General features: G+C 36.7%; 6 protein-coding genes across 17 annotated transcripts; 2 read left to right on the top strand and 4 right to left on the bottom strand.

The window, feature by feature from the left end:
* Positions 1-2,189: 2,189 nt before the first annotated feature.
* On the bottom strand, positions 2,190-4,957 carry LOC121783183 (RNA polymerase II transcriptional coactivator KELP-like). Its single transcript, XM_042181172.1, has 3 exons — positions 4,500-4,957; positions 3,988-4,093; positions 2,190-2,554 (listed from the first exon to the last, which is right to left on the bottom strand). Exons 1-3 carry the CDS (start codon positions 4,788-4,790, stop codon positions 2,466-2,468), a joined length of 486 nt encoding a protein of 161 aa, XP_042037106.1. The 5' UTR covers positions 4,791-4,957; the 3' UTR covers positions 2,190-2,465.
* A 291-nt stretch (positions 4,958-5,248) lies between these two features.
* On the bottom strand, positions 5,249-8,277 carry LOC121784620 (F-box protein SKIP8-like). 4 transcript variants are annotated; one of them, XM_042182798.1, is made up of 3 exons: positions 7,434-8,277; positions 6,019-6,215; positions 5,249-5,655 (listed from the first exon to the last, which is right to left on the bottom strand). In XM_042182798.1, the coding sequence occupies exons 1-3, from the start codon at positions 7,779-7,781 to the stop codon at positions 5,385-5,387; spliced, it is 816 nt and encodes a 271-aa protein (XP_042038732.1). In that variant the 5' UTR covers positions 7,782-8,277; the 3' UTR covers positions 5,249-5,384. The 4 variants fall into 4 exon arrangements, with proteins under 4 accessions (XP_042038732.1, XP_042038734.1, XP_042038735.1 ...); XM_042182800.1 differs by having other exon boundaries at positions 5,249-5,644; positions 6,089-6,215; positions 7,434-8,270; XM_042182801.1 differs by having other exon boundaries at positions 5,503-5,644.
* A 75-nt stretch (positions 8,278-8,352) lies between these two features.
* LOC121784619 (probable inactive ATP-dependent zinc metalloprotease FTSHI 1, chloroplastic) lies at positions 8,353-14,525 on the bottom strand. The gene is made up of 15 exons (XM_042182797.1): positions 13,594-14,525; positions 13,432-13,516; positions 12,376-12,810; positions 12,242-12,295; positions 12,089-12,154; positions 11,685-11,780; positions 11,460-11,588; positions 10,814-10,866; positions 10,312-10,507; positions 10,096-10,210; positions 9,721-9,995; positions 9,510-9,593; positions 9,300-9,412; positions 8,980-9,229; positions 8,353-8,696 (listed from the first exon to the last, which is right to left on the bottom strand). The coding sequence occupies exons 1-15, from the start codon at positions 14,292-14,294 to the stop codon at positions 8,520-8,522; spliced, it is 2,829 nt and encodes a 942-aa protein (XP_042038731.1). The 5' UTR covers positions 14,295-14,525; the 3' UTR covers positions 8,353-8,519.
* Positions 14,526-15,644: 1,119 nt separating this feature from the next.
* Positions 15,645-16,677, top strand: LOC121784583 (la-related protein 1B-like). Its single transcript, XM_042182752.1, has 4 exons — positions 15,645-15,913; positions 16,002-16,092; positions 16,178-16,252; positions 16,345-16,677. Exons 1-4 carry the CDS (start codon positions 15,702-15,704, stop codon positions 16,435-16,437), a joined length of 471 nt encoding a protein of 156 aa, XP_042038686.1. The 5' UTR covers positions 15,645-15,701; the 3' UTR covers positions 16,438-16,677.
* Positions 16,678-18,665: 1,988 nt separating this feature from the next.
* Positions 18,666-20,050, top strand: LOC121785363. Of its 7 annotated transcripts, XR_006046948.1 has the most exons (5): positions 18,671-18,761; positions 18,896-19,025; positions 19,094-19,252; positions 19,548-19,736; positions 19,830-20,050. XR_006046948.1 is itself a non-coding variant. In XM_042183761.1 (4 exons), exons 1-4 carry the CDS (start codon positions 18,734-18,736, stop codon positions 19,588-19,590), a joined length of 360 nt encoding a protein of 119 aa, XP_042039695.1. In that variant the 5' UTR covers positions 18,671-18,733; the 3' UTR covers positions 19,591-20,050. The 7 variants fall into 7 exon arrangements, 5 of the variants coding, with proteins under 5 accessions (XP_042039695.1, XP_042039692.1, XP_042039694.1 ...); XR_006046949.1 differs by having other exon boundaries at positions 18,666-18,761; positions 18,896-19,006; positions 19,548-20,050; XM_042183761.1 differs by having other exon boundaries at positions 19,548-20,050.
* A 96-nt stretch (positions 20,051-20,146) lies between these two features.
* On the bottom strand, positions 20,147-24,293 carry LOC121785362 (UDP-glucose 4-epimerase GEPI48-like). Of its 3 annotated transcripts, none has more exons than XM_042183756.1 (10): positions 24,057-24,293; positions 23,668-23,948; positions 23,038-23,087; positions 22,410-22,545; positions 22,224-22,325; positions 21,842-22,069; positions 21,415-21,493; positions 20,775-20,857; positions 20,470-20,561; positions 20,147-20,378 (listed from the first exon to the last, which is right to left on the bottom strand). In XM_042183756.1, exons 2-10 carry the CDS (start codon positions 23,848-23,850, stop codon positions 20,294-20,296), a joined length of 1,038 nt encoding a protein of 345 aa, XP_042039690.1. In that variant the 5' UTR covers positions 23,851-23,948; positions 24,057-24,293; the 3' UTR covers positions 20,147-20,293. The 3 variants fall into 3 exon arrangements, with proteins under 3 accessions (XP_042039690.1, XP_042039689.1, XP_042039688.1); XM_042183755.1 differs by having other exon boundaries at positions 23,668-23,980; positions 24,057-24,292; XM_042183754.1 differs by lacking the exon at positions 24,057-24,293 and having other exon boundaries at positions 23,668-24,045.
* Between the last annotated feature and the right edge of the window lie 110 nt (positions 24,294-24,403).

Below are 24,403 nucleotides of genomic sequence, written 5' to 3'. Positions count from 1 at the left end.
CTCTTAAAGACCGAACCACCGAACCATACCAAATTAGGGTTTTTAGATCTAGTTTTTTATGGATGAGAGACACAAATTTATCAATTATTTTTGCCTTCATTACGAGTCTATTTAAATTCATCCGAAGGTAAATAAGTCATACTAACATGTTACGAAGATTTAACTTCATTCTAGTAGGTTTTTACTTCATTCCAGTAGGTTTTTACTTCATTCCAGTAGGATTATTACTTCATTCCAGTACGTAAATGCGGTTTCGCCGTCGCGTGCCGTTCTTTCTCTCTACAATATCTATCACCACCACCACAACGCTGATATGGTGTAATAAACACATGGAATGATGTAATAAATTATTGGAATGAAGTATGTGTAGAAGCATTTGAAGTCCTACTGGAATGAAGTAAAAACCTTATCCAAATGAAAATAAAGTAAAAACTCAGGTCAATGAATTCAAATGAAACATATGTTGAATCATTTCAAAACCTATTGGAAGAAAGTAAAAACATGTTGTAGTTTCAAGGTATTACGTACAGAATGAAGTAATAAACCTATACAATGAAGTGAAATGGGCTTGTAATGAAGACCGAAAAATTTACACAGCAGCACATCTCATCAAAAAAACTAGATCTAATGGCCCAGATTTGGTCTCTAGTTCAGTCTTTAAAATTGGTTCGACATTGATCACAACTCTATATATATATATATATATATATATATATTTGAGGTGGTAGTATGTAACGAGTGCGACAAGTCGTAGAAAGCTACTAGTAAAATATAGAGTTTGGAAAAACACCAAATAAAATTTATTATCAAGATTAGGTGGACGGCAAATTCTTAACAATTTTGAATTTTCTTTACCTTTTCCTTCACGGGACGCTTTCTTTCGGTTGAGAATATTAATGGTGGTTCGCTTTACCTTTTCTAGATTATTATTACTCTTTATTAAAAAAAAATAATACTAGCATGCATTATAATTGGTAGGAGTATTTATATAATTTTTATCTTAATATAAATCGAACTCAATTCCTAAACTATTCCAATATTTTGATTTGGAGTGAATTCAACCCTCTTTATTTGTGCAAAAATTTGGAGTTGGAATTTAATATTTATTTGATGCGGAAATTTAAAATTGATTGGTGACTTTGGACATGCCATATACTCCATGTAAGATAAATTGACATTGTAGTAAAACTACTTTGAAGTTTGACTAGATATTCAAACTAATGTGTTTTTCCATATAAAATCAAATCAATAAAAAGATTATTTGGGTTTAAGAATGGTATATTCTTGTAATAAGGTTCGATCACTTCACCAATCTTGTGAATTGATCAACTTTTGTGACTAGGAAAGCTATGATGCAAAGGACACCTAACAATGTGACCAAATTATTGGTGCTAATCTATTAAGACAATTTCAAAAGATTTAGTTTTGTGGAGTACTATATTAAACAAACATAGTAGGTCAACAAGTTCTTTGTTTTTAAAAATTAAAATAAGAAGGAAAAATAAAATAGGATGAAAAAGATCAAATTAGGCCAACGGAGCAGGAAAATGTTGTTATAGGTATTAATAGTTTTCGTGGAGGACTTTAATTAACTTGTTATTAGAAAATAGTAATTGCGAAATTTGAATGTGATTTATCAAAGTGCTTTAAAGGCTACGTCTTAAGTCTGAAAAGGATATATCAATTACAGGAATGGTATTGTTTGATTTTATAAATTGTCTATGAAAAAAGCTAAACAATTTAGAGTATATATTTTAAACATGTGGAAAAATAGTTTTGTAACAACAATTTTTCAGTTTTGTTCAAATTTATATTTTCCCTTTAGTTTTAAGATTTTTTTTAATTGTTATTGATTGGTGATTAATTGGTCATTGCATGCTAGTTTGTGCATTTTGATATTTTTTCATCTTTTTCTAAGCATTTTAAAATAACTTGAATACAATTAGTCAAACATGAAAATTAAAAAGACAAAAAATGTTCATAATCCTATTAACCAAACATGTTTGGGCTCCAATCTTATATGAGGCCCATACAATGCAAGAGATACTTTTTTTTTTATATAGTTTACTCTTATTTCTTTTTTAATAATTTGGGGTTTTTTCTTCATTTTAACCTCAAAACCTCATCTTTGCTTTGATGCTCCTAAGTCCTAATGATTTTACTGTGTACAAAACTTGGACCAGAGATAGTTCAAAAGAAGACTTCAGTTGAGTAGCAGAGGCAGATATTTCCAGGATCAAAATGTAGTTTGAAACAAGTAGAAGATGATAAACTCCATCTATTGTCTCAACAAACCGACTCTATTCTTGTTGTAACAAAACAATGTTAGGAGGAATGATACATAATAGCTTAAAAGAGTCTCTAGAGAGCAAAATGACATATCATATGCACTAATATGACTAGCAGTAGCACCTGAAGCTGGAGATCAAAACAGGGTGTCTTACATTGGACGAGACACAAGTAGTTCATCTCGATTCCATCTTCTTGATGGCCTTCTCTATACCAGGTACATTCTTATAGAAGGAGGCCCACTGCTCGGCTGTCAAGCTTATTCCTGCACACATACTTTGCCAAAGTAAATAACTCCGACCATGTTCATTTCAGAAATCAACAAGAAGCAGTACTAGTTCCAAAAGGCCAATCATGTGTTTGGTTTTAGTCTCCAGTTTGGAGTAGCTAAATTTGTATAAAAGCTTGATCCATATTGCATTCAAAATCCCCGTCTCATGGCAATGTCAGCAATTGAGCTTCCAGCCAATTATGTGTTTGATTTTAGACTCCAGGCGAACTAAGTAAATGAAAACAGATGGAAAATAGCCAAAAACCGATTAAGCTGCATCATCATCAACCCATGTATTCATTATATACCAAGTTCATGCTCACTATATTTTCCTCTAAAGCTTGTATTAGCTTCACTCCATTCCACTCCATAACTTACATATACAGACTATATATTACTCCATATCAACTATATTTGCAAGGGTTTAGGGTTTACTTCACAGAAGCATATTTGGGTCTTTCATCAACTAGAAGAAGGTGGCACCAGTGTTGTCAAAATGGCGCCCGGGTCGCTCGGGTCGCCCGGGTCGCCCGGGTCGAGACCGTCACCGCCCCAACATGGGTGGGTTGATCGAGGTACGGGGTCGCCGCCGGGTCGCCCGGGTCGAGAGGGTTGCCTGGGTCGAGAGGGTCGCCGCCGGGTCGAGATACAGGTAATTCCTAGACCTTTATTCTCTGAATCTTTTCCTTTTTAATGCTGATTTGTTTTTACTAAAATAAACATAAGTATAAAAGTAAAAACTTACCTAAAAGTCTGCTGATTTTCTCAAATCTTTCACACTTTTGCTCTGACTTTCACTAATCTCAACAGGAGCACACGTTTTTCTCCTCTCTAATCTCAGCAGTGTGCTCCTCTCTAATCTCAGTCTTTTTTCCTCAAATCTCTCACACTTATATTCTGACTGCACACGTTTTTTCCTCAAATCTCTCACACTTATACTCTGATTTTCAAAAATCTCTCACACTTATATTCTGACTGCACACGTTTTTATCTATATATATGCATGAACTCCATCAAGCTTTTCAAACCCTAAATTCATCCTCTTCATTCCTAAACAAATATACAGAGCCACCCTTCATCTATTCCTTCCTTTGTTTAATCAAGGTATTGTTCTAACTTTCATCTTCTTTTTGAATTTTGTGTGCAGATTAGTGGGTCTCTCGACCCAGTCGACTCGTCGACCCGCGACCCGAATTTTCACCTTATCGACCCGGTGCGACCCTCGACCCTAACAACACTGGGTGGCACTCCCCATACAACTGAACATGCTAGCTCAAGTCCAAATATTGTCAAAACACAACCGAGGCAACTAGCGTTGAACAAGGAATGCAATATGGCTGTTGGAAGTTCTTTGCCATCTTTCTTGTAATACAAACAGAGGACATATATCTGTATATACGAAGCCTTACAGCAGTAGAGCAATTTACCTTTGGCTGTTGGAAGTTCTTTGCCATCTTTCTTGTAATACTCCCTCATTGAAACCAGAGTCTTCCCTCTAAATTCAGAGAGTGTCACTCTTCTCTTGTCAGATAACTACACAAACAAGAAACATGATATCAGATCATAATGTGCTACAATGTAAGAGGATATCTTAAGAATCGCCTGCAAACAAACTCCTTTTAATGAAAGATGGTACGGTTTGAATTCAAAAATGGCTGAACACAATACTCAATTTCAGAATATGTATTTTTGCCACAAAACATGAAGTAGTTTGCAGGAGAGCATTATTGAATATTTGAATACTGTAATCAGAAGAAGGATGGAAGGAATGGACATACATTCCATCATAAATCTCCAATTACAATGAATTATCAAATAAACCCTAAAATTAGTAAGGGAAAACAAACTATAACAAAATTGAAGGGCACAACAAGAATTATGCAAATGCAATAGAGCAACAAAATCTGTTAACAAATGTGCAAATGAAATGGAAACTCACGCGGCAAACAATGAGGCCGCCCTCGTCATCGTACTCCTTTTCGCCTGGCTTTCTACCTCCGTCTTCCTCCTCTTCCTCTTCGGCTTCTTCCTCCGCTTTAGCCTGTTGTTCGGTAAGGTACGTCTCCACGATCCCCCTGACGAGCTTCTTCCGGGTAGGGTCGGAGAGGTCCATTCCTAGCTTGTCGGAGGCGGATTTGCGGATTTTGAATTCGGTAGTTTCGTCCATGTTTGAATTTTTGAGGATTTCCAAAACCGTCTCCTCGATTTTGTTACGTGTTTCTTCGTCCATTCTTCCTCCGTCTTTCTTTGTTAGTGTTGGGGATAGCCTATTTCGAGTAATCTGTCAGACTTTTTGCAAAAAAACTATGGAATTTGTGCGCAGACGCAGAGAGCAATTCAGTTTCTGTTCATCATAAATTGGGAAATCAAAGAGACGTGGCAAGGGCAATTATAAGGTGTGCTCGGGAGCAGGATACCCAATTGTAGGGTTTAAAATTACACCCATTTGCCTTCAAAATCATAGAGTAGTTCCACTATTTTAAATGTCCTTTCATTGGTTTTCCTTTAAAATATAATCACACAAATGCATACTTCAGTATTTTTTTGAGACATTATTAATGAGATAAAGAGAGTATTCATTTTTTAAAAATGATATGACTAGTTTTTAATATATGTTTCCAGATAAATAATTTCTTGAGCTGTGATCCCATTACCTAAATAAATTTGACTTGACAAAAATGAAGCAAGGAAGAAGAAAAGTTGCTCTGTGCATGCATTTTGTCATAAAATCAGCCGAGAGGGGAAGAAAAAAAATACTAAGTAGCTCATAAAATTCCCCTAATACATCTTTCTTTCAACTATGATGAATTAATTCTGTTATCCTTCACACATGCACAGGTTGTTGCCCATGGCCATGCCCACCTCCTCCAAGCCACACAAACTCCGAGCAGTGGTAATGCACCATGTACCATCTTCCATCGTGCAATTCATATATATTCGTCATATTGAACAGACCAGGTACGATCTCATGATACACTTTCATCGTCATCCAAGCCACATTTGACATTACACGAACCCTCACATCTTGTATCTGGAAAGCAGCCACATCCTCCCTGCCAAGTAATATCTGCCAGCTCCCCATTACTGCATTGTAACTAGAAACAGAGTCAACCAACATGCTATAAGCTACTGTCTGCATAGGTGTATAAAAGGTTTAACCATGCTAGGACATAATGAAATGCAAATATCATGTTAATGAGATGGTGATGAAACAAAAGTCTGTATAAGAAGCACAGATGATTTCACAAATCAAGCTTAATTAGAAGAAAAAAAAACATCAAGGTTCAAATTAAGACTTTGGCATGTGTTTTTTTTTGTTGCAGAATCTGACAAAGTGAATCATGCATACATGGTCAGAAAGGAAATTGAAGAGCCTCATTTTAGTTTCGCCTCGTATTGGAAATAAAAAATACTCCTTAGTTAGCATAAAGTAAAGAACTTTGAAGATAGCAGCATACCCACTAAATGAGTCCCCATTTGGGTGGAAACACTTCACGTAATCAGCATGAAGCCAAAATTGACGCATACCTTGAACCAATCTTTCCCTGACCCTCCGAAAAAATTCAGCATTTGCAGTAACAACAGCTCTTGTAGCAGCATAATATGCTTTCCACCCATTAGGTGGGGTTACATTGTCTTGTTCCGAAGTGAAATCCTATTAGAAAATCAAAAGAAGCATAATTAGCACAATAAACACGTCATCACAGATTGCTAGCAACTATAAACCACAACACTGTTATAAACAAGTAGCACATAATTTTGAACTCAACCAATGAATTTCCTGATTCAATAATGATTCAACAGTCGATTGGCGATCACAGTATAATTTCTTCTTTCACGATATTAAATTGGCGACTCCACTCTCTTAGCTAAAACATGCAATACACCTGTAGGCTTTCTTTTCTCTTTTAAATGGTGACAAAATGGCGTACTAAATTATAGAATTGTTTTTGGAAAGGGACATATACCCCCCTTTATCCATTTATTGGATATGGCAGGATTCAGGAAACATGAAAAAAAAAATTGGATATGGCAGGATTCAGGAAACATGAAAAAAAACCTCCGGTCTCCACCAGGAGAAGCAACATAAGGTAATATGATAACTTAGTACAAAAACCCTCTTAACAATTAAATGAATTAATTGCCATGTAAGAATTAAGATAACACTTCTTGCATTAGAAAACCTTTGTGTCCATAAGAAATTCAAGACTACAATAATGTAGTAGCATATATAAACTGTACAAATGCAACTGCTTGAGAAAGAAAACAAAATTTGAAGAAAAAAAACCTCGAGAACTGAGGATACACGCAGATCACGCACACACATAGAGGGGAGGCAGATTAAGACTAACCAACTTCTTGCTAATTGCATTTGCCACAAGATGACAAAGTTATACTATATCCCAGACATTTTACAAAATTACTTTTCCATGTTCAAAACTATCCTCAGAGTTTCAAATAAATAGACATAAAAATTTAATTAAATAACATAGTTGGGGCATCTATCATAAGGGCCATTTGATCTCAAGAAAACAGCAAAATGCAGAGATATACAAAAGTATCATGATCCAAAACCGATAAGATTTCTACTAACACATTAGTCACTTCCTAATCAGCCAATAACCTACCAGAGCCTGTTTTCTTTAAAACAGTTTAAGCTACTGTAACATCAATTAACAGTCAAATCTTGAATTCTGATTTCTTGTTCCTTTTACTTCCAGTTCCATTTCCAACAATTAAACCAGGTTGCCCACACATCACAACAAAGCAATCACATCAACTTAAACAACAAGGAGCCATTCACAAATCGAAAAACAAATGAAACACCACTCAAAATTCAGAAAAAAATCTTGAGAAACGAAATCCAACCAACCTTACGGTAAAGCGCCTTCCAGGCATTGTCATCATTGGCAGCTTTGCGCATGTGCGAATTTGTCATGGAGAGGCGACAGAGGCTCCGATAATCCAAGTAACTCAGGGCATGCGTAGTGATCTCAGGCATCAGTTGCTCTATCATCGACGCCCCCGACTGTCTCTCCACCGGCTTCTCCACACCACCATTTTCAGTCGCACCTTCATTCACCTGCACAGCCATTTCCACACCACCAATTTCCTCGGGTTCGCGCAATTCAGTCCTAACTTGACCCTCAGGAAAACCACAGAAAACAGTTGGTAATAGGGCTACCAAACAATCGGCCGCAAAAACACCACAACCATTCATCCACCATGAAATTGCAGTAACATGGATCGCAATTCATGAAAGGGGTAAAAGAACAACCAACCCGATTTGTTAAAACCCTAAGTAATTTACCTTGAAGTGAAGCAGAAAAAAATGTGGTTTTGCATGTAATTTCGTTTTCAGGTGGGGTTCTATCTTCTCCCTCTTTCCGATTTGTACTGAAACCCTAATCAAGGGTGTGTTGGGAAAGAGTGAGTGAGAGAGAGGGGTTAGGAGAGAGAGAGTATATATTGACGGTTTTACAACCGAATCCATTTTCATTTTTCAACAAGGGTGTGTTGACTGTTGAGAAACCATGAACGAATGAGCAGAGAGAGAGCCTATACAAATACGACGTCAATTCAGGGGTATTTTCGTAACAAACAAACAGCTTTTTAAACTATGTTGAACCGGGCCGGTTAACTTTTTTTCATTTCATACATAAAATTATATGAACACTGACATTACTAAATTGCCCATGATCTATTTTTGCTAGCAAGTTATTATTTGATGATGATGATGATATTTTTTATCCATATTTACAAAAAACACTATGTTAGGAAGGAAGCATCGATTTAACACCTTCAAATCCGTATTCGATATGTGGTTGTGATATTACTACAATGTTTTGAATAGCATGTTAAAAATTACAATGAAATGAAATCAAGTGGGGTACAAGTACATACTCATCACAACTATGCGTGCAAAAATGACCATCTATCAAAATGCATTCATCGTTAATCATGAATTCAGCATGGTGTACTCCAACTCTTCAGTCTCACCAAGATCCTGTTGGAAGAATGGAAGGCTCCCTGGTTCCCTTTCTTCCAAAACGAGGCTCGTAGGCGTCTGTGGAGGATAATTCTCAATAATAAAATCGATCTCTTCCCCCGTAAGCTCTCTCTGATCAACAAGGACCTGCAACATGAAACACATCTTTCTGTATAACCACTGTAGGTAGCTCTTCAAATCATAAGCTCGACTAAATTTAGGCAAAAGTCGCTCTTGATGAACGTCAACTAATCAAGCACATAGTTACTCCATATTTTGTTCTATTCCTCTCTTCTTTCTTGCATTACTACTCAAGACACTTTTGTGATTTCTTACATAAACCAGTAGAAGTTCCATACTTGTATTCAATCAGAAATGGCAAATGATTTGGAAAAGGTAAGAGAACAATAATCTTGACTAAACCACGTACCTTAACCGTTTTGAGTAAAGCAGCATTGTGCTGCTTAAGCAATGAAACAGTCTTTCCATACATATCCTGCATTAGCTTCTCCGTCCTCCTTGCAATGTCGTCATCCATTTTAAAGTTGACAGGAGGCTCGATCAGATCATAATCGTCGTACAGAGAACCCTCAAAGTCGATTCTTGGACCAACAAATTTACTTCTCTTTCTCCATGGAGGCGGTTCGCCATGCACTGTCATTGGGTTCTCCAAATTCCATCTGCAAGAAACACAATTAGTAACGATGCAGAGAGCAGAGAACCATAGGAAACGCAGTGGATAAAACATACATTGAGATTATCTTACGAGCGAGCCAAGATGCATCAGCCAGATAACTGACTGATGCTTTAGAAGTGTCTCGTCCAAAAATGACTTCTTCAGCAGCTCTTCCTCCTAGTAATACCTTTAAATTGAAAATCTCAACGCCTTTATAATCTCAACTACATACTGTAAAACAAGGAGATAATAGCGCAAATATAGTCGAAACTGAAATGGCAGACCTGAAGGCGGTGTAATAACTGAGGATATCGCTCAAATATGTATGACTCATCATCAAGACGGTGAAATACAACTTGGGACAGTGTCTGCAAGAGACATCTCAATATCATCAGTGAAAAGGTGAGAAAAAGGAACCATTAAACACGTTGATTGTGCGACAATATTGTGTAAACTCCAACATTCGTAGAAAATCAACGAATAAAGAGGAAAAACCTGTCCACGAGGATCAATTGATACACGATCACAACGCTCAACTTTTGCATTCTCACAACGCCTTAGCAGATGCGAAGTCAAAGCAGTCCCTACTTCTACAGTAGCTCGTCGACATTGTCCTTGATGACCTAGGTCTATCCCGACACGCTTAGGACCCACCGTGAGACGGTCAACTGCATCATCCATATCTGACTGAAGAATAGCAGTATGACTTTTCCTCACTGCCACAAGAGCAGCCTCTTGGAGAAGTTGTGCCAACTTTGCACCTGACCACCCTGGTTACAATGATTACGGCAATGGCGATTAGAGAATAGCACTGTATGAAAAAATCACCGTCAGTTTAATACTGAAAAAAAAATCAAGTCAATTGCACACCTGGCAGGTTGTTTGCATAGGTCGACAAATCGACAGTATTTGATAGTTTCACTTTCCTTGCATGAACTTTTAGAATTTCCAATCTCCCTTTTGCATTTGGAGGACGGATTCTTATCTAGAATCAACCAGAACAGTTACAAAAGCCAGCCAGTCCATGCATAGCGAAGAAAGTAATCAAGCTTTGATGACTCAATACTCTGTTCAAGGAAAACACACCTTACGATCAAAGCGACCAGGACGAAGAAGGGCAGGATCTAGTAAATCCATCCTGTTGGTGGCACCCAAAAATATAACACCTTTGCCTGTATCAAATCCATCTAGTTCTATCAAGAGCTGGTTCAATGTAGTCTCCCTTTCTTGAGTAAATGCATTGTACATGTCATCTGATGATTCTTGGAATGCTCCCTGTCGCCTATTATCAACAAAATTCAACAAGAAAAAATTAGTACAAAGCAAGAACAGAGAAACCATCATAATAAAAATTGTTTGAAGGGGGCACGGCGCAATAGATCAGGTATGATCAGCATTACAGCAAGCATATCTTACACTATAGGCACAGATCAAGTACAAATCCAAGTACATGAAATCCTGAGTTTATTCTGGCAACCAGAAGTTGTTTGTAGGAAGTATATGGCAATTGTGGATATATATCTAGGACAAGCAAGTTGCTAATTTAAACTCAGTGCCAAGAAAGAGAAATTAGATTGAATAGCCCTACCTTGTGGCCAGTGCATCAATTTCATCAATAAAAATGACTGATGGTTTATTGACCTACAAAAGAGCATATATAATCAATAAAGGAGTATACGGAATAACCACCTTTACAACCTAAAATCTGCTAGACGACTCACTGAAACTTTAGTCTCTATAGATGCCATTTTAGAGCAATAAGGATGGACTAGTTACTTACTCATCCTATTGACTCAATAGTTTCCCTGTCATTATCTTCAAGGAAAACTGAGAATAATATTATTGGAATGTACAGTGGAAATTTCCTGTTGTGTTTTATTTTCCAAATTAAACCAATTAACTTCAGCCATGTAGATGACACCAATAAGGTGCACGACAAAAGCACCGAAAAGTGAAATATGATATGCGAACTAGCTAGCCTAACTTATAAGAATGCTAAACCAGAGATCTCTGAGATGATTATGAAAATGGCAACCTAACTGGACCAATATATCATAATTGAGGACAGGATGCCAAGCAATTCACAAGCCGAATCTTATTTTATACTGAAAACAGAGACAAATTTTTTGTATGGAATGAATACAGCATAGCTTTTCAGAAAAAAATGTTGGTATGGCCAATAATAATTTAATACTGACATAAACCTCGCACATATGATACATATGAACAGTTACCTTTGCTCTCTTAAATAAGTCCCTGATACGAGCAGAACCAACACCAACTAGTACTTCAACAAATTCCGATCCAGCCATTTGATAAAATGGAACACCGGCTTCACCAGCTATGGCTTTTGCAACTAGTGTCTGGCAATGAACCATTTAACTATGTAACTCATTGTATGATATTTGTAATTCATGTTTCTAAAATAAAAAAATAAAAATAAAAAAGAGACAACTGACCTTGCCACATCCAGGAGGGCCCTCAAGTAGTACTCCATGAGGAGGTTTTATTCCCATTTTATCAAATAGCTCAGGATTCTTTAGGTATCTAACTAACTAATTTGCAGCCAAAAAAAAAAGAGAGGGATCAGAAAGGTTCAAAGTTCTGTGATCACTGCATAATTGCATATCAACGATCATATTTCACATCTCATTTGAAAATTTGAGGTCAAAGAAATTGCATATCAAACACTATCTTAGTTAAAAGTATTTCTATGTGCAAATAAATTAGTGAAAGAATAATTAGCTTAAGAGGATAAATTAATTAAAATGCATTGATTCAGGTTTGCCTCTTAGAATTTATGTGGAGTGAAGAGTTGCAATAATTCCAATAGCTATTATATAATTATTCTGAAAAATGATACCTCCTGGAGCTCTTCCACTGCTTCCTCAATGCCTGCCACATCATTAAACATGACTCCGGTGGAACCCTGCAGACATGTTATTCTCAGCATGCTATGGAAACAAATATAATGGTTTACTAAAACTAGAAAGCAAATACAAGTATATTAACTAACATCAACACGGGCTTGTGGCTTTGACTGAGAGAATTCAATGCCTTGCCATATATCCTGCATAAAGTAAAAGTAGCAATTGTATCGAACTGCTAACAGCAAAGCTATCAAAAGAAAATGATGGAAGTGAAGCCCACCCATTTTCTGAAATTCTTAGGTCTTCTAGATAGGGTGAAACGAACAAGAAGCACCATTGTCACAAAGACCAACATGATTGGCTTTAGCATCTCAATACTGGCAGAAACCCCACCAAAAGTGTAGAGCTCATATAGTTTTGATGTAACTGCTCCATCTCCAAGATATTCAGCAAGATTATCCCAGATTCTTTCTAGAACCCCAAATGTAAGACCTAAAAATAGCTTGAGAAATGGCTTGGTCAGAGGCCATATGACATATGCAGTTACACCAAAGACAAAGGTGGTAGCAGCAAATACTGCAGAAGCCAAAAATCCCCCGACTACAACTGCAGCTGCAGCCATTGCAGCAGTCAGCATCCCAAGTTCAACCATCACCCTGCTGGAAATCTTTGAAGCTATAGGATGAGGATATTCTGGCAGCTTTCCAACCCAGGCCTCGAGAAAGCGAAAAAAGAGGTGTAAGACAACTCACATGCCCCATTGATTTATATAATCCAGCATACTGACAAACTACACTTCTAAAGAAATTTGGCCTAGGCAATCAATCTAAGCAATGCAATTCTATTAGTACTAGCTTCTGAATTCCATAATGCTTGGCAATAACTACAAGTGGAAAAATCAAATGGATTCTGTCATCAAGAAACTATATTATCGACCTAGATGATTACACCATGATAGCTTGCTTATGTTTCATGCTGTCATCATGATCTTACACGACCAACACTGTTACTAATTAGGGAAAGTATGTGGTCTTACGCCATAAAAAATGTAGTCCTGTGAGGAAATAATTAAACTATACAACTAAAGAGGTTTTCACATTTTACACTATGATTATTTATACTATATTGTCTTTAAGTTATTATAATGGCACTATGCCAGTGTTTGTAGCATCTCAACATTGTACTGGAGATATTAAGTGGCCATTCTAGACATGTTAATGTTCACTTGTGCTTCTCATTTTTCAGAGCATGGGGAATAGAGAGGATATGTGTCTACCGTTTAACATGAGTGTATGAATCCTGCAAAAGCTTTTAAATAAAGGATAAATGTTGATACCAGTGTTTGCTTCTCTACTTCATTCCGTGGTCCATCATATGTCTCCAGAAGATCTTGCACTTGTTCTTCATCCAGTCTCATAGCCCTGCAACCACAACTCGTGAATTCAAGCACATGATCAAACACAAAGCAGCAACAAACTTTGATATACTCACTACACACCATTTAGTTCGGTGCAAGCTTGTTTCACCGGGAATTTCTTTCAAATCAACAACGAAATCCCTGTAAAGAGCGTCACCATATGGAACCCCGCCATCCTCCTTAAAATTCACCAACTTCACCTTATCACTGTTCATATACTTCCTAAAATCTTCATAGCTCATTTTGGGCAACTCTTTCACATTCTTATCGAACTCATCTTCTTCAGATAAATTGCCCACAAAAACCTGCTCCGGTACAAAGAGCTTCCCTTTGTACTCCCTTAACAAATCCTTCAAATACACCTCCTTCTCCGGCTTCACATTATTACTCTCACCGCCACTCTCCTTAACACTTCCACCCACCAATGCCTTCAAATTCAACCTATTCATAATCCCCTGAACTCTCTCATTGAAACCCTTTTTACTCAGGCTCTCCTTCTCTTTCAACGTGTACAATTTATCCCCAATCAAATACTTGGGTTCAATTTGGCTGGGGTTTTCCCTCAAAACCCTGGTTACAAAATCCTCATCTCCAGCACCCGAATTCGCCGACGAGGTCGAATTCGAACTCGCTTTCGGTATAAAAACACGTGGGTGGCAATTAAGCTGCACTCTTTTGGCGGGTTTCAGGGAAAAATACAAATTCTTTCGAGTTCTTTGACTGGGGAATACCGTGGGAAAATGAATCAATGGCTTAGAAGTTCCCAACGGTGCGGAATACATACTTTCTAGCTAAAACTTGGGGTGTATTAATTTATGGAATTTGGGCATTCTTAGTTTGAGAAATTTACATGAAGACGGCGTTATAGGTAGTGTGAAATCATAACAAAATGCAGATGCCCAAAAGGAGAGAGTGAGAGAGAAGGAATAAAACCAGGTGAAGGAAGATTATTCAGAAGAGAGATGAAGATGATGCAGGAGATATCGCTGTTTGTGACTAACGATTATTACGACACAAGCAAATGTCTTTATTTGAAAGTTTAGAGACTATAACTCAAGCTCAAAAATATGAAAAATAGTTATTCGCCTTATTGTATTTATAAATCATTTAATAAAAAGGTAGTGATACATGCAAAATTAATACTAGCGCCGTAGCGCACAACCAATCATTATAATTCATTTTTAGTTCATTATAATTCATTTTTGAAGCATGTACTAAAATGAAGGTTCGAGGAGTTTTTTAAAATTAGTTCGACTTTGATTAATCTAAGGTTATATATGTAAATCAAGAGACATGTTTTGAAGCGGACAACATAGTTTTGATCGAAACACTTTAAAAAAAACTATTATTGATGTCATTAAATGAATAAAATAATAAATTGAAATTTGATTTTTTAATTAATTTGGTTAGTTTAAAATAAATGTATAACACAATAAATCAATAATATATAGATATAGATTAAGGGTGCACTATGATCAATAAGTGAAATCCTGTAAAAAATCAAAGCAAATCTCAACCATTGAATCGTTAAATTGGATGGTTGTGATAAAAATATCCGAGCTACATTATTACACCAAAAACGTTACATTATTAGCCGAGCTACGTTGTTAGACTACACAATCTACATAATTATACTAAAACGTTATTAGATGACATGTGACATTAATCTAATTATTACATCACAAGATGCAATAGCTGAGAATTTGCTTTGTTTTTTGACAGAATTTCACTTATTGATTTGATCACATCTCTATAAATTAAACAAGAATTATACTCATGAATGGTGGCATATGAAATATGCAGCATAATATTTCTCAATAAATTGAATTAGTAAAAACAATGTAAAATTTATTATTTTATCCATTACATTATTTTTAAATTACAAATATGTTCATATAATGGAAAATTATATTATGGCCATATATATCTTTTAGATTTGGAAAATATATAGTTACCATATGTAACATGAATAGACTCATCTACAAAGAAAGATGAAATAAGAGTTCCGAAACTAAACCCTAAAATTACATGATTATATTAATTTACATATATAACACGCATGTGTTTCAATATCTAATATATACTCAATAGAATTGGGGTTTTTTAATACTCCTACGATTGCATATAAGAACCCTAATTCGCTCCATTTCTTCTGTTCTTCATACATACCGATTCTCTCTTTGGGTAGCATGGCTCCTCCTAGTGTTCAGCGTCAACCACCGTCTCGTCATCGACGACGTCAATTATCACCGCTGTTTTTCAACCCTAATAATCTACAACCATCTTCTCCAGTACTTGTTGTTCCTTCAGAAGTTCGTTCACCTCAACCACCGTTTGTTCCACTGCTATCACCACAAGAATTGAGAAACACCATTCTTAACCAAATTGAATACTACTTCAGGTATATATGTATAGAATTTTCTCTTGGTATATGTTTGTTTTTCTTTTCTTTAATTTTATTTGAAGATAATTTGAAATTGATGCTGCAGTGATGATAATCTTGCTAGAGATGTTTATCTAAAACAGTATATGGACGACAACGGTTGGGTTCCGATTACTTTTATCGCTAGTTTTCCACGGGTATGTCTTCCATCATGCTTTTCTTCTCTCTTTATTTTTTTTGTAGTTGCATTAGTAAGAAGCAAAGTTTGACATACAATTACAGATTGTTGGGCTGACAAAAGATATTGGACTTATTCTGTTCACGTTGATTTCGTCTTCACAAACTGTGGAAGTTGAGGTTTGCTTTATAAATAATCTACTTATTAATTTCCTATGCTTTGTTAGCAAATATGTTGAGTTATTGAAATAATAGTATGCTTGAATTTGTAGGGAAAGAAAGTGAGGCGACGCTCTAGTTGGAACAAATGGATACTTGACGCCACCATGCGAATGCAGCAGCAATGGGCTGACGATACCTGTTAGGGATACTGATACGGCCTCTCGTTGCCGGATCCAAGCCCAAGCCCAAGCCCAAGCATATTACTGTTAGAATTGTAGAAATAGACTTATAGTTGAGTTACTATTGTCTACTAAATAAAAGTATAAAAGTCTGAGGTATAAGATAAAATTAATGCTAATGATAATAAAAATATTGGAGGTGCGGGAATCAAACCCCGTGCCTCTCGCATGCGAAGCAAGCGCTCTACCATATGAGCTACACCCCCATAGATGATAATTGTCTCTACCCTAAACTCCTTTTTAACGAAAAGAAAGCTATTGATTTCGTAAGTCCCCATTCTTATTTCTATTGCAATTTCTGATTTTACTACTACTACTACTATTATTTACCCTGAGGTTTTATTTAAAACCTAAAGTGTGACACTTCCAAATCATTCTTCAAACTTTATGGAAGTCTCTGTGCCATACTATGGATTTCAGTTTTATGTCGGCTGGAAATTATCATTTTATTAATTTTGATTTTTTTTTCATTTTTGCAATCCAAACCACTTATAAATAGTGATTTTCATTTTTATAATAATGATGAGTATATTTTGAGTTCGAAGAAACTAGAATTTTATGTACGTTCTCTATCAATACAGTCATTTTTGTGGCTCGTGGCACGTTTGCATCAGACTTAATACTAAACAACTATGACAATGATGTAAAATATGGGCAAAAGTAGGAAGGGAACGTCGGTGCATAGGGCACAGACAAGGAGTGACTCCTACTTGTAAAGCGGTGGGTTATATAAATGAATCGAAACACACCAAAAAATAGAGAAATTATGAGAACATGCAGGTACGAAATTGCATTTCAATGAAAGATTAACAAATTTGATAGATTTTACTCATACTAATAAGATAGATACATCTTCTTTTGTAACATCCATCTTTTAAGAACTTCAAGATTAACTATGTTTAGATTTAGTCTGTGATAATTGTAAAAAGAGTGACCCATGGGAATCTTCTTGGATAGTGTTTTATGATAGGTGACCACGATGGAAACACTAATGTTAGTCTGTAGGTCAGTCGTCTACCAAGCAATCAGATAATTACAAACAACTCTGTACAATTTATTCTAACTACAAATATATACAATTCCATCCTTTAGTCCCAACACACACTCTTCTTTTTAGTTTTTTTTTTTTAAGGAGGATCAACGATGGTTCCCCATCTACCCCCGAAGTGACTCGGACCCCCGGCCTAATGGTCGGAGGTGAAGCGTCTTACCACCGAGCTGCGCTTCGTTGTCTGAGTGGGAACAAACGAGTCCACCTACCTCCCCCAAGCACGGGTCTAGGCTACCTCCCCCAGCTCCCGGGTCCTGGCCAGTGAACCCATCACCCCCAAGGGGGAACGCGCCTCCCAGGGGTCGAACTCGTGACCTCCAGGATGAACGCGGTATCCAGCGCCCTTTACCGCTAGGCAAGGGGCTTGGATCACTCTTCTTTTTAGTTTGTATCAACTAAGATCACACATTTCTACTTTTTGCAACTTTCTCTCGCCATTTAATACTTACACCCACTTTTTCTCTCTCACATTAATTGCATTAACCAACAACTCCTAAATCATGTGCCGACTAAGAAATGTGTCATCTTAACCCGGTCGGAGGGAGTGTAATATTTATAAAAAGTTAAATTAATAGGGACTCATGGCACAACCGAACACACTTATATATACTCCCTATGTTTAAAAAAAAGGAACTTTTGAAACGACACGGATTTTAACACAAAATTGGTAAAGTAAAAGAAAAATAGAAAGAAAAAGTGTATTGGTGAAAAATGGATCCTACCTCATAGAGAGAAAGAAGTTTACTAAAACGAAATGTTTCTATTTTTAGAAAACAAACCAAAATGAAAGAGTTTCTATTTTTAAAAAATACATGGAGTAATATTTTGATATCCTTCATTTCTAATAACGTTATTGAGAATTTTGGACATGCCCGACACATATTCCTCGGCCAGCCCCATCATCTTCTCACCAAGCTAGCAAGTGATAGTTGTCTAGTCCCACGACTAAATACATGAAGGATCGTTTAGTTGTCATGATCACTTGTGATTAAAAATTATAAATAATCTTCTTTTTTTCAATTGTATTTTCTCAAAAACTTCACCCGTGATCATGTACATTGACCCGCTCCCATAGTGACTTATCTCATTAATATCAAAAGCTACCAAAAAGTAGGTGACAAAAACTCCCATCAATGTCAATTCAATGACAAAAAGTATTCACTTTGTGAGTGAATTAGCAGCAGTGAGAAATCCCACCATGCAGACTAGATGGACGCAGGTGCAGACAGAAGTGGTGGTATCAGACATAACTTTCCATATCTTTTACATCAAATGTTTATGTTTAGGGTTGCAATTCAAAATTTTATAACCTATATATATATATATATAGTCTCTTTTTGCGTCTTCGATTACTAATCAATAATCATATAGAGAGGAGGATGAAGGGTGTGTGGGAGAAACGATATGAGCGGTGTCTCATCTGCGTAACTCCAGAATTTGCCACCGTAAACAGTCCCGCACCCCCCAAAACCCCAATCGCTGGTTCTACACTTGCCCCCATGTCTGTCCTCTCCTTTCATTCTTCATCTCCTTTTCCAATTCTTCTTCAATCAGCTTGTTGTTTTTCAGGACAAGAAGTTTAACAAGTGAGAAGACGACGTCAAGCCCCATGAATGGATCCTCGTGCCTTACTGCGGCGGCTGCGGCGCCGGACTTTGCCGAGTCAAGAGGGTTATTACCGGATCCTCTCCGGGTGGTCGGATCATGTTCCTCTGCAGAATCAAGGAGGTTTTTCCCCCCCTATTCTCTTGAATTTCGTTGGAATTGATTCTGTTGTACCATTGATTGCTTTCAGACTCTGTTTTAATTTGCATAAATGTTCACAAGTTTGGATTTTTAACAGTCCACCTTAATAATCTTGAGGTTTCTAGCTGCATTTAGAGTGAAGCGATTTTATGTGTTTAGATGTTCACAAGTTTGGATTTTTAACAGTCCATCTTACTAATAATTTTGAGGTATCTAGCTGCATTTTTAGTGAAGGGGTTTATGTGTTTATATTTGAAATTTTGAATCATACACATAGGGAGAAGGTTCTTGCGGATATAGAGTTTGGCAAGACGAGCTAGAAGCAATGGAAGCTCGTGAGGTGGAGGAAAAGAAGAAGATGGAAGCTGAGGCAGTAGAAGCCATGATCAACAACCAGAATCAACTTAATGTTTTGCGAGAGCATATCTCTTCTACCAAGGACCGGCTCTTCCAAATCGAAGCCGAGGTGAGACTTTTGAAGCTTCAGCTAGATAAATTATCTAAAAATAAGGAGGTGTTGGAGGGCAAACATTTGATTGCATCTAAGGAACTGGAACAGTCTCAGAAACTACTGGAAGAGAAGGAAGCGGAACAAAGTGCTGCATTCGACAGAGCAAGAGCGTCGCTAGAGGATAGAATTGTACCTGCGTACATCTAGTTCGTTTTCTTGTATTGTAGTATATCCAACATTCGATAATTATTAGTACGTCTAAACTCTAAACCCTCTCTTTGTAATATATATCCAGTTCGCTTTCTTGTAATATATCTAACATTTGATCATCTCTGAGCATCTGTCCTGCTTCTAGTATGAAATTTGCTGGTAATGAGTCTTATTTTATTGTAACTCAACATTTTAAACACAAGAAAAGTAAAGGATGAGAAAAAAGTAATGTGTCCAGCATTTTATTAAGTTTAGGGTGTTTTGAGTTTGAAAACATAAACATACAGCATTCCCACTCTCATAATAACACTCACTGTGCCAGAGATTTCTGGTACAAAAGACAACTATTACAATGCACAACTTCACTTGGCAGGTTCATATCCATATGGATTCTTGCTAGCCCAGTTCCACTGGTCCCTGCACATCTCGTCGATCCCATATTTCGCCCTAAAATGCAAAGCAACACTCAGTCAACAAATTACAACTCAATCTAGTTTCTTCTCCTATGTGCCAATCAGATAGTGAGTTGCAGACTTACTTCCACTTCAGCTCCTTTTCAGCTTTGTCTGTCTCAGCATACACGATCTCGGCATCACCAGGTCGTCGATCAGCCATCACCAATGGAAGTTTCTGCAGCATCACAACAATCATATCACTCCATTGGAGTAACAAAATATCAATGGTATTAAGATGAACCATTTTAGTTTTGTCAATTCATTTGTCCAACTATGATACGATGTATGTATATTTACAGCACCATGTCCATGAGTACTATTCTTCCCCATGTGGCATCTAATTCGACAAATTAATCATGGAATGACGATGAAAGTTTCAAGAACTTACCTTCCCAGATGCTTTCTCAAAAGAAGCTACCATTTCCAAAACAGATGTACCTTTCCCTGTCCCAAGATTGTACACCTCACATCCTGCGGTTTACGTGCATCACCAAAAATTAAGCCACAAAACATAAGATCTACATCTAATAGTACAAGGCTAAAACTTGTGAAGCCTTTCTATCAAAGTTGATAAAGTATTAGACTCCCTATAGCTTGGAATAAGGAATCTCTGGCTTAAATCTAGTCGATCAAATTTACTCAAAAAGTGCATAGATGAAGATGATGCGGTCAAAATAATTCTTATTGGACACTCAAGTTTGTCAATATGAATAGAAAACATAGGCAAAGGTGGCCTAGTTAATAAGTTATAAGAAAGGAGCTTATCATGTGTTAAACAAAGTGCTGATACACCAGATATATAATGGTGAAATAATCTATGAGTTGGCATCACAAAAAGTAATAAAAATAATAAGAATGTGCATAGGATCAATATACTTTTGATGCATAGAGATTCTGAAATATAATGACTCTGTAAATACTAAATACTCATTAAATTTTAACAGCGGGAATTTTCTAGATCATCCAACAATCTCATGCAAACATCAACGCATGAACAAAAATGATTTTACCCTACACAGAGCACATACCTACAGAAGGATCAGAGAGCTTGTTCAAAGCTGCAATATGGCCATCTGCTAGATCCACGACATGGATATAGTCACGCACCTGAATATGACATATACAGAAGTTTAATAAACATCTAGTACTAGTTATGCAAATGTCAAGCTTATGCTCAAATACATCTGAATATTATGTATATTAATTATTCAACTCCTACCAACCAATTTCACTGACCCTTCTACTCCTACAATTCACAATAGACTATGTTGCTTGAGGAAATGGAAATATATTTGAATATCATCATTACCTATGAACAAGAGGTTGTAGGCTTGTAGCATGTCATGAGTAATAATGAGCCAATAAACAGAAAAAAATTTGGTTCAGTGGATTTTCAAGATGTTCACTAAATTTTGTCTTTACAAAGACAATATGAGACTAGACAAAGGTTCTTACTCCTGTTCCGTCCTTTGTCCCGTAGTCAGTTCCATAAACTGTGAGTGCAGGTCGCCTTCCAACAGCCACTTGTTGTACAAAGGGCATAAGGTTGTTTGGGATTCCTCTAGGGTCTTCGCCAATATAACCACTAGGATGTGCACCAACTGGGTTGAAGTACCTTAGTAAAATGATCTTCCACGTGGGGTCTGACTGGTAAAGATCACGGCATATCTCTTCGATGAAAAGCTGAAAAAAATTGTATTCGGGTGATCTTACTAATAGCACAGAATAGCAACTCGCATAAATACTGTAAAGTAGCATATAAATACAGCACGTGTACTTTAATATCCTTAATGAGTTTCATTTCTCAAAACATTTCCATTAAAATGAATTGATATACCTTTGTCCTTCCATAAGGATTCAGAGCACTAATGGGAAACTCCTCTGTGCATGGGACCGTTTTCGGTGAACCATACACAGTAGCAGAGGATGAAAACACTAGCTGAAACGTGAGAATGAGTCAAAACATAGTAAAGAAAATAAAATAAGTATGAGAATGGAGTGATAGCCAAATCATGGTAGTTACCCTTTTACAGTCATGGGCAGCCATGACCTCCAGCAGAACTATAGTACCAATAAGGTTGTTGTCATAATACAGCAAGGGTTTTTGCACACTTTCGCCAACTGCTTTTAATCCGGCAAAGTGAATAACGGCATCAAACCTTCATTGAGTACAGCATCAGGTGAGAAAGAGGTGTGATTATTAAGGTGTTACATAGAAATTTTCATGGGTGCATACAGACATTGAGTAACTTCACCAAATGTTAATCCAGTATCATATAAAATGCACTTTTTGTACACACAGATCAGATAATTAAAATCGATGCCAATACAAAAATATTACTCATGTTACAATGTAGTATCAGGTAGATCCTCATATATACAGAGGTTAATACAAGAGTGGAGTATCTTGAAAAAGATGAAGTTTGAAAGTAATCATTTAACAATGAATATGACGATTGAAGTCTGTGGACGAGAACTTTGAAGGAATAACAATCAACGTCCAGGCATCCATCTCTACAAAGAATTCAGTATGCGGGAAAGAGCATATGGCAGCACTCACAAAATAAGAATAGTTTTTACACTTACAATAACATATTTTAATTTGTTTGAAGGATGTGAACAACTAAACCACATAACATAAGAAGACTTACTTTTGAGAAGAAAAAAGCTTCTCAAGTGCAGGCTTGTCCCGGAGATCTATCTGCCACCAACCAGAAACAAGGACGATAGTAAACAAAATATTCTCTCACACAACCTTATTAATGAATCGTGATATAGCTGAATTAGAAATGAATCAAGCAAAACATTTCAAACAGAGTATCTTTTTAACATCAACCCTATCAGTGCATCAAAGTCATTATCAGTCAAAACAATGTTAAAGAATAACCTTCAGGTTTAACACGAACTTCACACATTGAATTCTCCACAACAAAGCCAAAATTCTGAAACGATGGCCAAAGATACTCAGATCGATGATGCCAATGAAAACCAACTAATATGCTTATAAAATCAAAATTCACATCAAGCAGAGATTTGCAGATCAACCAATACATTCATTAATATTGGCTACTAATCACTCTAGTTGACCCCTATAGATCATCCGGAGAAACCAAGAACAAAACAGATCACAGAAAATATCAAGATCAATACAGATCAAGCACAAAACAAAAGCCATTGTAGAATCCGAATGAACCACAACTAAAAGCGCAAGATCAAACACCCCCAAAAAAGATCCAAATGAAAGACAGAAGAAAAGCATCAATCTTGACAAGTAAGAAAACCTTATGGAAAGTGAGATTGGACCCCTTCTCCCCAGCAAGTTCCTGGGCCCTCGTGAGCGCAATTTCCGACGCATTGTCCAAATTATCAACCACAACCACCTTGTAGCCGCCGAGCAACAGCTGCAGAACGGTGTGGCTGCCAATGTAGCCGGCGCCGCCGGTCACGAGAATACTCGAAGACATGCTTCCCAAGCAGTATCTCGCAACGAATCTAGAGGCAAAAGATATGAACTTGTCGAGGAGAATGAGGAGGAAATTGATAATACAGCGAGCTGAGATGACTGTGTGAGCAGCAAACAGTATATATATACCACTGAGGATGAATAAGGGAACTAAAATTATGCTCATGGAAATTAATTATGTGATTTAATAATAATATCAAATTGTACCTTTCGGTGATTGGATGATCTGTGAAAATTGTATTTATGGAGTAAGGTCACGTCAGATGTACAGATTCTTGTCTTGTTGTCGATTAAGTTGTTGGATCTGTTCTTCGATTACCTCTGAATTCTATAGTATTCATCAGGATTAATTTTGAGGGTTTGGAATAATGTTTGAAGTTTGATGGAAACGATTTGAGTTTTCTGTGAATAATGTTTGAAGTGAAGAGAAAGAATCACTGCGCTTTCTTGGCCGGTTTTCTCATTTGAAAATTGAATAATATTCTAATCTGGATTCTGTTCATTTTTCTTTGGATCAATAAATTTTCATTTCAATTCGAAGTCCGTCATAGTCC

Source organism: Salvia splendens, chromosome 21 (genome assembly GCF_004379255.2).
Source record: "Salvia splendens isolate huo1 chromosome 21, SspV2, whole genome shotgun sequence".
NCBI classification, from domain to species: domain Eukaryota; kingdom Viridiplantae; phylum Streptophyta; class Magnoliopsida; order Lamiales; family Lamiaceae; genus Salvia; species Salvia splendens.
The sequence above is the reverse complement of the archived record's forward strand: the minus strand, read 5'-3'. Positions and strand labels throughout refer to the sequence as shown.